Source organism: Conger conger, chromosome 6 (genome assembly GCF_963514075.1).
Source record: "Conger conger chromosome 6, fConCon1.1, whole genome shotgun sequence".
In the NCBI taxonomy this organism is placed as follows: Eukaryota; Metazoa; Chordata; class Actinopteri; order Anguilliformes; family Congridae; genus Conger; species Conger conger.
In genome coordinates, this window is record NC_083765.1 from 37,231,443 (window position 1) to 37,246,483 (window position 15,041).

The following is a 15,041-nucleotide window of genomic DNA, read 5'->3' on the forward strand; positions in this document are numbered from 1 at the left end:
TGCACATGAGAACATGCACATGCATCATGCACAGGCATGTAGGAACACACACACGTGCACACACACATTCTCAGTAGTCATTTGACCTCAGTGTTTAAACACAGACCACCAAATGCAAGCGGTCAAGAGGTCTAAAAATATTGCATTTTATACCTCTCACTTCCTTCTGGTTTGCCTCCCTCTTGCTCCCTCCCTCCTACACTCTCCCTCTCTCTCCCCTTCTCTTTGCCCCATTCTTTTTCTCCCTCTCCCTCCCACACTCTCCCCACCTCTCTCTCTCTGTGAGAGGCGCACATGTTTCCCGCTGTAATCGCTCAGCACAGAGAGCGGTCTCACCTCTTCATCCTGTATTTCATTCTTCTGTCGTTTCTCCTCCTCTCCCCTCACCTGACGTTCTTGCTTTTCTCTCCCTTCTCTTCTCTTTTTCCTGCCACCGCCCTCTAGGAGAGAGAGCGAGAGAGAGCAAAAGAGAGAGAGAGGGAGGGCACATTTCCGTCGGTGAGCCGGCACACTATCTGCACGCGCAGGAGGGAACTGAACATTTCTCCTGGACTAACATTACTGCATACAGAGGACAGAAGATAGCCCTCTGAAATAAGACCGCAGGGGCACAAGAGAGGGAGAAGGGGGGATACGGACAGCGGGAGAGAAAGACAAGCAGAGAAGGAGGGAAAAAGAGGAGAAAGGAGAGAGGCTGGACGGCAGAGCTATGCCGGGCAGGAGCGAGCGGACTTCCGTGGCCCTGGTGCTTTGCGCACTGGTTCTGATATCCGGATCAGGAAGTGCCCGTCGGATCAGTAAGAGGGGGCTCAGCCAAAAGGTGGGGGACAGACCGGATGTGAGTACACACACTGTTAAAGAGCCGGGCCGTGTGTGTGTGAGTGTGTGTATGTATCTGTGTGCATGAAGGGGGAGAGTTTCTAAAGACTGGGTGAACATTTCTGGGGCTCCCAAATGGTTAGGATGCAGGAGGGAGCACAGTTTTACAAAGTTAGGGTGCACGTTTTGGGGTACAGTGTTATAGATTTAGGTTGCATAAGGAGGTAGAGAGTTAGGGTGCATGAAAGAGTACAGTGTTACAGACTTGTGGTGCATGACAGGTTACAGAGCTAGGCTGCATGATTGGGTACAGTGCTACCATGCAGGATGCAGTGTTACAGTTAAAGTACCTTAACATGTACAGTCTTATAGAATGAGGGTGTATGTTAGGGTACGGTGCTGCAGAGTTTGGGTTCATAACAACACACAGTGTTACAGTTGTGATGTTCAGGGGTGAATGAGGGTGCATGAGAGGGTACAGTGTCATAGTGTCCAAGAGAAGGCAGTGTTATATACTTGTACATAAGGATACTGGGTTTCAAGTTTATAGCTGGATGTTACAGGGTAATGACAGTGTGATACAAATACGGGGTTAACACTGTACAGTGTTATAGATTTAGGGGTCAGAACAGGGTACAACGTTGCAGATTTAGGGTTCAGAACAATGTAAAGTGTAACAGATTTAGGGTTCAGAACACCACAGTGTTGCAGATTTAGAGTTCAGCACAATGTAAAGTGTAACAGATTTAGGGTTCAGAACACCACAGTGTTGCAGATTTAGGGTTCAGCACAAAGTAAAGTGTAACAGATTTAGGGTTCAGAACACCACAGTGTTGCAGATTTAGGGTTCAGAACAATGTAAAGTGTAACAGATTTAGGGTTCAGAACACCACAGTGTTGCAGATTTAGGGTTCAGCACAATGTAAAGTGTAACAGATTTAGGGTTCAGAACACCACAGTGTTGCAGATTTAGGGTTCAGCACAATGTAAAGTCTAACAGATTTAGGGTTCAGAACACCACAGTGTTACAGATTTAGGGTTCAGCACAATGTAAAGTGTAACAGATTTAGGGTTCAGAACACCACATTGTTGCAGATTTAGGGTTCAGCACAATGTAAAGTGTAACGGAACACAATGCAGTGCTCTCGTGTTAAAGTGTGTCTTAGGTTGCGGTATAAAAGCCATGGTGATTTGTGAAAGAGTGTCACTGAACTGTTGACAGCAGCATTTTCATAAGGCTCTGTCACTGGGATGAGGGAGCTTGCTGTGCTATGGCAGCGTTTAGAGCTGCAGCAGGATTGAGCCGGTAAAAACCTGACAGACTGCGCAGGTTGCATGCGTAAATGTCTGAGGACAGGGGGCGGGGGTCTCCAGAGGGCGGGAACTCTACTCTTTCCCCCCGACACTGGCGCCCCCCGCCCCAGCTCGTTAAGTCGTCTCAGCGCTGAACTGATTGATCAAAGTTAACGGGCTCAGTGTGGCGCCCTTCACTGCCTGTCGGACCGCAGAACCAACATTCCTCCTGGACACGGCTTCAAAGCCACTGTAATTGGAACATGCTGGATATCCTCAACAGATATAACCCCCCCCCCCCCCCAACCTCCTCTCCTCTCTGCTTTCTCTCACTCAGGCTCTCTCTCTCAATCTCTTTCTCACAAACAGAATTCAAACTTATTTTAATTAGCATGAAACTTTATTTCAGTTATCCAGTCTTGCAAGAGTGTATTAGAACACCTTTCTTCTTAATCTAAAACAGGATTCCATACGTGGAGAGCACATATCAAAAAACAAAAATAAATAGAAATTGCCCATTAAATTCAGGAAGATGTAAGACTCAAATTGCACCAAATTCAGAATATAATCAAAAAATGCAAATCAAATCACAGAAAATAAGCTTCTGTTTGCAATGACATCAAAGAGCATAGGTGAATTAGTGAGTTAACTGTTGTTCTGTGATTGAACAGAGATTTATTGGAGGGGACCTGTCCCTTCCTGATCAACAGAACCCCTCCCTCCCCCAAGCCTAGTTCTGATGCAGCCTGGTCCAGTTCCTGGCCAAGATCCGATCCAGTTGGATCCGATTACCATCAGAATTTGGTCCAATTGGGTTTGATTACCACCAGGATCTGGTCCAGTTGGGTTCGATTACCACCAGGATCTGGTCCAGTTTCCTGTTGTCTGTCTTCATCCAACATGCAACTGGCTGGGCTTGTTGAGTTCTGCTAAGCTTTGTGTGATGTTTTTCATACTGAATTCCTGCTTATCATATTGTACTGTAGCTACTGCATATTTAAACACTGGTACACTGTCAGGAACAAGTGGCCCACATGCACAAACATATGTTACTGCAATAGTATCAGCATTGTATAGGTATAAGTGTGTGCATGGTGCAAGTGCCTGGTCTTAGATATATAGTGATTATATATTGTTTCAACATTTATGCAACCTAAATTCCACAGATATGGGTGTGTCTGTGCCCCGCTCCAAGCAATACCCTGTGTGCCAATCACGTGTCTGTCTGACCATCTGTCTGTTAAACGTTTCTCCCTCTTCTCCATGAAGTCAAGCAGCAGCAGTAGTAGGTATTAGTAGTAGTAGTAGTAGTAGAAATAGTAATAGTAATAGTAATAGTAATAGTATTAGTAGTAGTAGTAGAAGTAGTAGTAGTAATAGTAATACTAGTAGTAGTAGTAGTAGTAGTAGTAGTAGTAGTAGTAGTAATAGTAATAGTAATAGTAGTAGTAGTAGTAGTAGTAGTAGTAGTAGAAATAGTAATAGTAATAGTAATAGTATTAGTAGTAGTAGTAGAAGTAGTAGTAGTAGTAGAAATAGTAATAGTAATAGTAATAGTAATAGTATTAGTAGTAGTAGTAGAAGTAGTAGTAGTAATAGTAGTAGTAGTAATAGTAATAGTAATAGTAGTAGTAGTAGTAGTAGTAGTAGTAGAAATAGTAATAGTAATAGTATTAGTAGTAGTAGTAGTAGTAGTAATAGTAGTAGTACAGCAGCAGCAGAAGTGGGGGGGTTGTGGTGGGAGCTGTGGGTTCACCTATATCAGCAGCGATTTAGTATTGTTACTATACCGTAAACATAAAAAAGAGTTAGGCTACCTGCTGGTAATGCAACTGCTATATTTTATTGTTATCAGATGGCTCAGTCCACTGGTAAGACATTCTTACAAAATGTACTCTATATGAAGCATATTGTGGCAGTGTGCCAGTTGTTAAGCAGTGTTCTCTAGATTTTTGGGTCGGGCTCTGTGGTTGCGGGGGGTGGGGGGGGTCATTAATATTTGGGGGTGATAGACCTCTCATTTATCTGTGCTGTACATACACATATATAACTCACACCCATAAGTATGACAGGCTAGCTCCACCCCTTAGTAGTAGCAGCTATTGTAGTAGTAACAGTAGCAGCGGTAACAGTATATAATATTGTATAGGGCGGCCTGTAGTGTAGTGGTTAAGGTAAATGACTGGGACACACAAGGTTGGTGGTTCGAGCCCCGGTGTAGCCACTATAATATCCGTACAGCCGTTGGGCCCTTGAGCAAGGCCCTAAACCCAGCATTGTCTCCTGCTTAGTCTAATCAACTGTATGTTGCTCTGGATAAGAGCGTCTGCCAAATGCCAATAATGTAATGTAATGTATATAATATCAATAGCATATAATATGTAAACGTTCCAATGAGGCATTCGCTCTGGTAGCATTCCAACAATATTTAACATTGGATTGCCAACATGTTTTTTCAATGTTTTTAGTTAATATAAAAACTTCCATCTGGGAACAGGCATTGTGAATGAGCAGAAGCCCCAAATGTTGTGATGCATTACATTGGATAATTGTTTTGCAATTCTTTATGTAAACCTTATCTAAATAAACATGAATTAAATACAATTTATAATAATGGTAATAGTAGTAACAGCTACTGCTACTCTTTTTTTCCATGCAAACTCTGGAAAGAGTTAATAGAGTTAATCCCAGTCAGGTGATGTGCAAATGTTTGAGAACATTAGAGCGTTTTAAGGCATTAAGCCCCCCGATTTTCCTCTAAAGATCAGAAGACCGTAAGACTTCTAGTTCAAGACGACTGAATGTCAGACAGAACCCTCCCCCACCCTGTGCCCCTCCAAATTCCCCCATTTTCCTGTTCAGCAGACCGTCTTCACTGCAGCAAATTAAAATGCTGCATGTTCCTTCATGTGACATCTCGACAGAGACAATTCTCAAGGTCAAGTGCCTAGCTCAAGGGGTAAAAATGCAGTCAACCAACTCAAACCTACACAAACTCTGACCTGCTGACTCTGACCCTGGCCTCTAATGAGGGGGTTGGGGTGTCTTGGATGGCGGATCAAATCAGTTGTTTGGGACAAAAATTGTGTGAACACTGTTGCTTCCTGTAGTTGGCTGATGTTGGCTAAAGTGACCAATCAAGGGTCAGTTTGCTAATTCCTCTCCTATACCAAGCATCTTTTCCTGTAAAACTATGTTTTGTAGCTGTTCAACCAGCTCAGACAAGCTACCAGCACTAGCTGCTAGACCAGCACATATGCTGCTAGACCATCTTTATGAATAACTTGGCTATGCTGGTTGACCAGCAGATACCCAGCTAGACCAGCTTGTCACCAGCTTGACCTGCTCGATTTTCAAGCTGGCCAAATTGGCATTTACCGCTGGGAATACTGTTACTGATACACAAAACAGTATTTATCAGCAGAATATTTTTTTTTAAGCCCAGCATACTGTACATACAATGCTAGACACAGGATGTGCTTTTAATGAAGCCCAGGAGAGAGAGAGCACTTCTGAATTTGACTAGGAATTTGTGTACTTCAGGAGAGATAAAGTGTACTGGACTGGAAAGCACCGTGAAAGTAGTTTCACTCTTGCCCCTCCCGCACTTAATGACAAGATGGTGGAAGGCTGTCTTTCTGTCCCACTTCAGAGCTCTCTCTGCCTGGGGATACGGCCAGGCAGCCAGCAGAATGAAAAATACCCCCGCCCCACCCTTTCAACCTCTCCTCACGCACACACACAAGCCCATGTATACTTACTGACATGCACAAACGCTCATGCAGATACAAGTGTTGCCAGTGTTTATGCCAAACATTTGCTTTGAGTTTAATAGCAGTAGGGTGTGGATGTGTCCGTCAGACAGCCTGCCAAATAAACCATACTGTAGAACCCTGCTGGAAAAAAACACCTTGAGCTAGGTTTTGAAACAGGTGGTAGCTGGTTGAGCAGTTCAGACCAGCTCCCAGCTTGAGATGGTTTAGCTGGTTGACCAGATCAGACCAGTTTCCTGCTTGACATGGTTTGGCCAGCTCAAGCTATGTTTTGAAACAGCTGGTAGCTGGTTGATCAGACAAGCTATCAGCACTAGTTTGTTGACCTGCTCACAACAAGCTAGACCTGCTTATGACCAGCTTAACCAGCTCAATTTTTAAGCTGGTCAAGCTGGCACAGCTGGATTTTACAGCAGGAAATGCATGTGCACCAAAGATGAATTAAATGAACAAAATCTCCCAGAGTGATATGCACATACAGGCTAAACGACAGGTGTGCACGTACAATCCAAGTGTATGATAATGTAATCGGAAGAAATGAATACAAAATAGAGAATATTAATGATATCAGCAAGAAAGGGCAGAGATGTGGTTTGCAGATGGGGATGTGGTTTGCACATGGGGCAGGGACCCTTAAGTGTGTGCATGTGTGTGCGTGTGTGTGTGCACGCATGTGTGCGTGTCTATGCAAGGCGATGCCGCAGCTGCGACTGCCTGTCTGTCTTCATCTGAACCCCAGAATAACCTTTGACCCCCGACCCCTGAACTGAAGCACTGAAGTAGAGCCGACATATTGCTGCCAGTGGGGCGTGCAATTCACACAAAGGCTCCGCTCTGGCTACAATCGCCATAGAAACAGTACCCTTGTAACAGCTATGGCAACAGTGTGCCTCTATTACAGATCTGATTAAGTTAAAATTTTACAGAAGGCAGCAATCTCTCTCTCTCTCTCTCTCTCTCACACTAATTTAAAATGCAACTTTACAAGGGCCCTGGAGTCTAAGTACCTCAGAAAAACCCACAAATACCGAGAGCAATAGCTTCTATTCTGCAAAAGTAAACTGCATTTTATTTCATAGAAGTGCATTGAATGTGGAGGAAACAAAAAATGTATTCTTTCTCTTTAAATCAGAGCTGTGGTTTTGGTGGCCCTGAACAAGAATGTTGTGGCCTCAAAGTGCTCCAACATAAGTCGCAAAATCACTTTTTTTAATGTTTAAGGTCATAAACTACTGCATCAAGTGCCTAAAGGCAGCTCTTATATAAATATATTAATTAGCTACAGGAGAAATATGCATACTTTAATGGCAGTGACAGTTGCTTTTTTGATTTACAGCATACTGAATATACAGCCCTAGTTTTAGCCTCGTTGCAATACAGGGTCATTATGCTCACATTTCGCCACCTGTTGGTCACCGCTGGAATTATCTCCATTTTCACACATATGATGTGAGGTGAGGGCAAATGTTGGCATGCATTTCTCCTAGCAATGCAAACACAAGTGCAAAAATAATACTGAAATAAAGTTGTATTAAAAGTAGTTTAAGTGTCATAGAAAACAATTTAAGGCCTCACAATTCTCTCTCTTTAACTGTGTCTGTAATTTTGCGTACTCTTTTCAGTTCAAGGCATTTGAAACCATTGGCATGGCATATTTCTGAATAGCTTAAAACAAATGTGCGCTCCTACACCATGTTATATGTGTCTTTGTACATTAGCCTTGGAGTGGTTTGAAATGGTGAGCCCTGCCTTAAGTACCAGTTTGATTCACAGTTTTTGTTGAGACAGAGTTACAGAAGTTTTGATTCAATTGTGTTGTAGTTTTTGAGGCCCTGGTTCATGTCAAGCACCCTATCTCTGTCTCTGAGCTTCGACTTGCGTCCACTGTTCCTCTAGCGGATGTAGTTTGTTCATGTTTTGAATATGTTATCATCATTTATACAAGATGTACCTTCTGCTACACCAAACAATTCAGAGTTTTTCGTGACTGATGCGCCTGCAATTCAGCCCCAACTATTTGGCCTTCTTCGGAACTCTGATAGTTGCCTTGGAAACTCACGTATAAAATATAAAACTGCTGATTTCCAGACTTAATAGATGCACACCGCTAACTGACATTGACAATGACAATATGACTCATCTGTGCAGCTGCTGTTGCGGTTACCATTTAGTTACACTTTTAAGTCCATTGTATGTTGGTTTTCAGCTATTTTTAATACACTGTAATATACAGGTGTATAATTATATTATACAGTGTATATTATTTAAAATTCTCACTACCACTTACAAGGCCCTCAATAACCAGGCTCCCCAATACCTCTCCGACCTCCTTCAACCTCATGTCCCCACCCGCTCCCTCAGATCTGCTGATGCCAACCTCCTTGATTTCCCCCACAGGAAAACCAAACGCACCTGGGGTGACAGGGCTTTTTCAGTCGCTGCCCCCACTCTCTGGAACACACTGCCACCCCACATTAAGACAGCCCCCACCCTTTCCGTGTTCAAAACGTCCCTCAAAACCCACCTATTCAGACTTGCTTTCCCCACATTTTAAATCTCCCTCTAGCCTTAGCTGTTCTTTTAATCCAGCCCTTTTTAGCCTTTTAACTTTTGGTTTTCTCTCATAATAAAGTTGTTTGTTTTGTTTTGCTCCCTTTACATTTAGTTTTTGTTCTTAATCTTTCCTCTTTTTAGCCTTTTTATTTATATTTTTTCTTAATAAAGCTGTTATTTTTATTTCTTTTGTAAAACGTCTTTGGGTACCATGAAAAGTGCTATATAAATTTGATGTATTATTATTATTATTATCATTATTATTATTATTATTATTATTATTATTATTATTATACACACTGACTTAGGATATAGGTTCAATTTGCATCAGGTCACACACAAATCAGCCTAGGCTCCATTGCAGACCTATCCAGGGAACTCAAACTCAAGTCCTTTGCAGTTTGCTTTCAATCAGTTGTCATTTTAAGTCTTGGAAACAAGGTGAGTGTACTAATGAACTAATGAACGACTTAAATGAAGCATTTAAGTACTGAGACAGACTTAAATTAAAAACCAGCAGACACTATGGCCGAGGGGTTTCAGTAAAAGCAAATTATTCATTAAAATCTCTAATTGCAAAATTAGGGGTTCCCTCAGGAATCAGGAAATTGCAATTGTCCCGCACCACAAAGAAATCTGGAAACACTTCACAGGCATTTTACACACTATACACAGATGTTTTAGCACCACACAATTAACTTTAACATTTAGCTATTAACATAGTTAAGCTGTCAAATAGCAAACCACAGTATACCGTCATCCATTTTGAGCCAGCCAAAGTTTACTTTTTGGGTTTATTTGTGTGTCCCAATCAGTTTTATTTTTTGCTGCGTTATTGTGTATGTGAGGTTCTGTCCTGGTGCAGTGTATTGCAGCTTTATGTACAGCTCTGTGTGCAGGCTCGTTTTTGGCAACAGCTCCAGCAGCAGGGAGCTTTACTGTATACAGTGTGCATGCTAATGATTGATTGATAGGCCAATTGCCGTGACCTCAATTTTAATAAATAAATAAAAACTTGGGGAGAATTGTGCTGTCCTCCCAAGGTGACCAACTAGATTGTAGATATCCAAGTGTATGGAACACACATTCCTTTTTCTCATCCACGCAGTAGTTGCACTGGTTACATTTTACAAAAAGGTTAATGAACTGGCTTTGTAGTTATTAATCATAAATTAATGTACAAATAGGCTACATTAATTAAGCATGAAAATTAGTTTTATTAACTTCTCATAATTAATGTATTTGTTAACTACCATTTATACATTAGCAAACCCTAGGACAAACATATTTATATTTTGTAACCATTAACCAATATTATTTACCTTTTTTTTCATTCCAATATGAATTAATGATGTACAAATACATTAACGAAGCAGTACACATGAACTTCTCAGTTGTTAGTGCATAAACATAGCCTCCCACTGGACAGATAACCTATCTTTACACAGATATACATATAATGTTATCCTGAATGGACATGCAATGAAAGAAAGAATGGATATATAAAAGGGAAGAAGGGAGCTATGGTACAATATGGGGCGGTGGGTCTTCAGTCTGTGTTGGAAGATGGTCAGGGTTTCTGCTGCCTTTGACAGTAGTGGGAGGCTCATTTCACCACCAAGGGGCCATAACAGACAGGGTACATGCCCAGGAAGTGCAGGCATTAGATACAGGACTGTCGGCAGTGCTACTGTAATCAAGGGCTGTAATCACTGTGTCTGTCCATACTGAAGGCTGTAATCTGCTCTCCTCAATTTGTTGTTAAATGGTTGGTATATGGGTAGGCCAGCTCAGACAAGCTACCAGCTCATACCCAGCTCAACCATCTTATGACCAACTTGACCAGCTACATTTTCTTGCAGGATTTTACAGCAGGACCGTTGTCTTCTCTTTCCCCACAGGACTACGAGTACCCAGGTCAGACGTCTCAGCACCAGAAGAGTGACCGGTGCCCGCCTCCACCCCAGATGCTTCCGGAAAGGGCGTGCGAGGTGCCCAGCTGCCGCTCCGACTCGGAATGCGAGCGCCACAAACGCTGCTGCTACAACGGCTGCATCTACGCCTGCCTGGAGTCAGTGCAGCCTCCGCCAGGTCAGAGAAGTACCGACCGATCACATATCGATCACGTACCGATTAGCGCTGGACACGTGACAGCGCACTGATAGTGAGCTGCCGACTCATTAGTCTTCGGAAGCCAGACGATCAGACCTCAGGAGATGTAAGGACACTTATCTTATCATCTCAGACGTCAGGGAATTATCTGAGGCTACAGCAACAAATAGATATGCCAGGAACATGCCACTGTAGACATTGCGTGCATGTATATGACAACTCCACGAAATTTGTGTTTAAACCAGCATTTTCGAACGAGTGCCGGAGAAAACATATTGTTCAACACAGAAACCGTAGCAAAATGTTTTCAGATTGAACATGCCCCAGGTTTGCACAACTAAAGACGTACTGTTCTCATGCTAATGTGCGTCCATGATACCTTAAACTAGGGGTGCCTGGCCTGGAGGGCAGGGCTGCGTGCTGGTTTTTGTTCCAACCAATTGCCTTAGTTTTAGATTTCTAACAGCTGTATAAACTACGCTGTTTCATTCCTGTATTTTATCACAGTAATCTTTAGGATACACTTGCAGTCTGCAGCTGGCACTTATGCAAATTTCAGATCAAGATATGATTGAGCTAATTAAATAATTACGGTGCAGATGATAAGTAATTTGGTGCAAAATCCTGAAATGGATCAGCCCTTGTCATGCACCCTTTGCTTTAAACCAGTGATTCGCTCAGTCCTCTGGGACCCCTATGAATGCTGGCTTTTGTTCCAACCACAATTACAATACCAGAATTTTGACAATTAGTTACAGTCTTAAACCACATTATGCCAGAAATAGCTATCCAAGCCATGAAAAATAGTTAAATAAGTTTCATATTCACATTGTGCTTATTGTGCTATATTGCAACTGACTATATAAAGATGCTGTAGGTAAAACATTTAACTAATCAAATTGAAGACTAACGTGAATATAACTGGTCGACACTTGGCCAGTAAGTCTAACCCTTTGGTAGATTATGAAGAATTCAAAGGGAAAGCAAATGATAACAAGCCTGCACTGTGTTAACAAATTTAAAGGAAAAAAAGAATCCTTGAGCAAGGCCCTTAACACCACATTGCTCCAGGGGGGATTGTCTCTTGCTTAGTCGCATCAACTGTAAGTTCCTTTGGATAAAAGCATCAGCTAAATGATGAATTATTATGAAAAAGAGATTAGTTGGAAGGTAAAGCAGCGTATGTTGGGTCATGTTGTATTGTGTATCACCATGTTGTGTGCTGGGTGTGACTCAGTTCTGGACTGGCTGGTGCAGCCCAAACCTCGGTGGCTGGGGGGAAACGGCTGGCTCCTGGACGGACCGGAGGAAGTCCTGCAGGGTGAGGAAGCGCCCGGGACATCCAGAGTAATCCACCATCAGGCCTTTATCAATTCAACTCACACAGCTTACTTTCCACTGCATTCACCTACGACTGCAGTACATTCATACACATAGACATCTTCTGAAGCAACTCAGGTTCAAGTACATTCAAGTGCTTTGCTCGAATGTTTAAATATAATTCAACAGAACATAAATACAAATATAAAAAATCCATAGCAGTCACTGTCTATAATCTCTAGACAAAGATCAACCCTGAAGCCACAGATGTGCGTGTGTATGTTCACATTTCTGTCTTTGTATGCATTAATATGTATTCCTGCTTGTGCATTCATGGTTATCCGTGTACATCTGTTGTATGTATGCAGGCGCGTGAATATGTGCGCATCTTTATTTGACTTTGTCTCCCCCTAGCGGAGGCCTGCAGTACTACAGAGGATGGGGACGAGCCGCTGCACTGCCCTACAGGATACGAGTGTCACATCATCATCCCTGGGAACCCATCCACCGGTGTGCCCAACCGTGGCCAGTGCATAAAACTGCGAGGATCATCTGGTCAGCATCCTGCAGCCTATATAACCAACAACATAATCGACCGCAGGCCAGCACACTCACTACCAGCGAGCAACCCAATAATAACACCGAATTGCAGTCAGAATCTACTTTTAAGAACTGGGGGACGTTTTTTTTTTTACCAGCTGTGTGCGTTTTAACCAGAACTAGCTAGTGACGTATCTGTGTCACACCACAGTCAGCTTAGGAACAGCATTTTCCGACTGCATATTTATACTGCAATGTCTTTACAAGCCCAGCACAGACCTGGTAAGGACATGGATTAATGCCATCACTGCAAAACAAATCTATTAGCTAGTTTGCATAAACAACCTTTGCTGTCTTCTACTCCCAGATGGCCGGAGTTTGAGACACAAGTACTTCAAAGACTACAAGGACGATGCTGGTAAGAGGACAGACACACCTGCAGAGAATTTCAGAATATCTCCCAATAAATCCACAACACTCTCCTCCCAAAACAATGACATCTTAGCACCCAAAGATATTTCTGCCTTCACCTCCCCTGCCTGTATCCGCTTAAACTTTGACCTCCCTTTTCATCATCACAGGAACAAACTCCAACAACGCTGTTGGGTATGAGAAGCACCACCACAAACACCTGGGATAAGGAAGACACAACGGTGAGTGGTGCTGTTAACAGAGAGGAAGAAGGGGGGCAAGAGAGAGAGAGAAATTTATTTTTAATACCCCTTTATAGGGACAATATTCAAAGACAGAAATTATAGGGCATCAAAAAAAACAGAACCACCACGAACGAAACAAATAAAGAAATATTCCCTTAGCTCTGATCTCATATTATCCAATATCCCTGCTTAACCCAAGCTATGACAGGTACAGCAGCACTACTAACCTTCTGTTGTGACTTTATCCTAAGGTACTCTCTTCCATGGACTTATAGCACTATCATCCTCAATTAACCCCCACAGCAGTGGCCTACTGAAGCCTCTCCTTCCCCAAATTCAACTCTGCGCCGGTCTGGAAAACTTCTGCCTCGGCAAACTCTCCTTCAACCAAGAGAAGTCTTCGTCCTCACATTCAAAACCAATACCACCCATCCTCTGCAGTCCCAAACGATGCCACTCCCTAACCATCAAGCACCCACAGATGTTCTGTCAGCCATCTTGGCCCTGGGGATTTTGACTGGTTCGCAATGGTGTAAAACCCGAAACTGGCACAGGCTACAGAAAAGCCTGGTATATAGGTGCTTTATAACTACAAATACGCCTGTCTGGAATATATACAATGAAGATCGTATACAAACCTGGTCCTACCTCTTTGAAAGAGTCTAAAATGGACAATGCTGCTTGGCAAAGACACTCAAGAGTATGCAGACAGTATAAAATACACGCACATCCACACCACTAGCCTTATGTTTACATAAAAAAATGGAGAAATCCAAGAAATGGTAGCATAGTGATAATCCATGCATGTGTACACAGAAGCAACCTAGAATAAAACTGGGAAAGCAGCCAGTGTTCTATAACGCAACACCATTTCGCCATCAAACATTTCACAATGTCAAAAACCTTAAAAAACAGCTGACTGAAGACTAGGGCTGCATTCCAGGTGCAAAACATTTTGCTTATGATTTCACCTTGAAGCTCTACTTGCATTAACGGTTTGCAGGGTTGAGATATTCCTTCCCCTTTGATGGATGTGCCAGTGGTGCCCTGCTGGAAAACACAGCTCAAGCTAGGTTTTGAAACAGCTGGTAGTGGTTGACCAGTTCAGACCAGCTCCCAGCTTGACATGGTTTAACTGGTTGACCAGTTCAGACCAGCTCAAGCCATGTTTCAAACGGCTGGTAGCTGGTTGACCAGCTCATACCCAGCTAGACCAGCTCATGACCAGCTCGATTTTCAAGGTGGTCAATCTGGCCTAGCTGTATTTTACAGCAGGGAGTGCTCTAGAACTGGATGTTTGATGCTACTCTGCTTCAGGTTATAAATCAGCTTGAATTCAGCCCAGCTCTCTTCTCATCAGGATGAAAAACGGGACCAAAATGTGGAGAGCTGCCATATGCATATCTTGTATTTTACTCTGCAAAGAGCCGGTATCTTTTGATTGGTTCAACAAGTCAATGACTGACAGCGATCAGCTTCCCATTAGTACCATGCTAGTTCAGGCCATTACAACATGCAACACTGTCTTTCTGAAGGTATGTGTACACATGTGCAGAAACTAAGGTCCCTGCTTTTCAGAAATTTCAGTCGAGGAACAAATGTAATGTCAAACACCCCCCTACCACCCTCCCCTCCCCTCAACAAGCCAGGTACAGGCTCGACAAAGACTGTTTAGAAAGTCTTTACAGATTTTAGCCCTTGTTTTTGTTATGACGCAGCATTTGTCCCTGTCTGCCCTAACCCTTCAAAGACGTGTCTGAGACTGTTCAGACAACAGGACAGCAGCCTACCTCTTTACCAGCTCTAGCCATCAGGAAGCTACAGGTATCACCAGAACAAAGGACTCTGGACTATAACAAGCTATTAAAGTCCTCCAGCTAAAAAGGATTATTAAAAAAAACTAAAACAGGTGCTACAATATCCACTGTGTTCTAAAATAAAAGCTGTACAGATACACACCCAACACTTTAGTTTC

At 42.8% G+C, this 15,041-nt stretch overlaps 1 protein-coding gene across 2 annotated transcripts; it reads left to right on the top strand.

Annotated features, from left to right (window-relative positions):
* The first annotated feature begins 355 nt into the window (after positions 1-355).
* Positions 356-15,020, top strand: wfdc1 (WAP four-disulfide core domain 1). 2 transcript variants are annotated; one of them, XM_061246397.1, is made up of 7 exons: positions 356-820; positions 10,340-10,529; positions 11,788-11,871; positions 12,285-12,425; positions 12,778-12,828; positions 12,992-13,063; positions 13,318-15,020. In XM_061246397.1, the coding sequence occupies exons 1-6, from the start codon at positions 710-712 to the stop codon at positions 13,048-13,050; spliced, it is 636 nt and encodes a 211-aa protein (XP_061102381.1). In that variant the 5' UTR covers positions 356-709; the 3' UTR covers positions 13,051-13,063; positions 13,318-15,020. The 2 variants fall into 2 exon arrangements, with proteins under 2 accessions (XP_061102381.1, XP_061102380.1); XM_061246396.1 differs by having other exon boundaries at positions 357-838.
* The last annotated feature ends 21 nt before the right edge of the window (positions 15,021-15,041 follow it).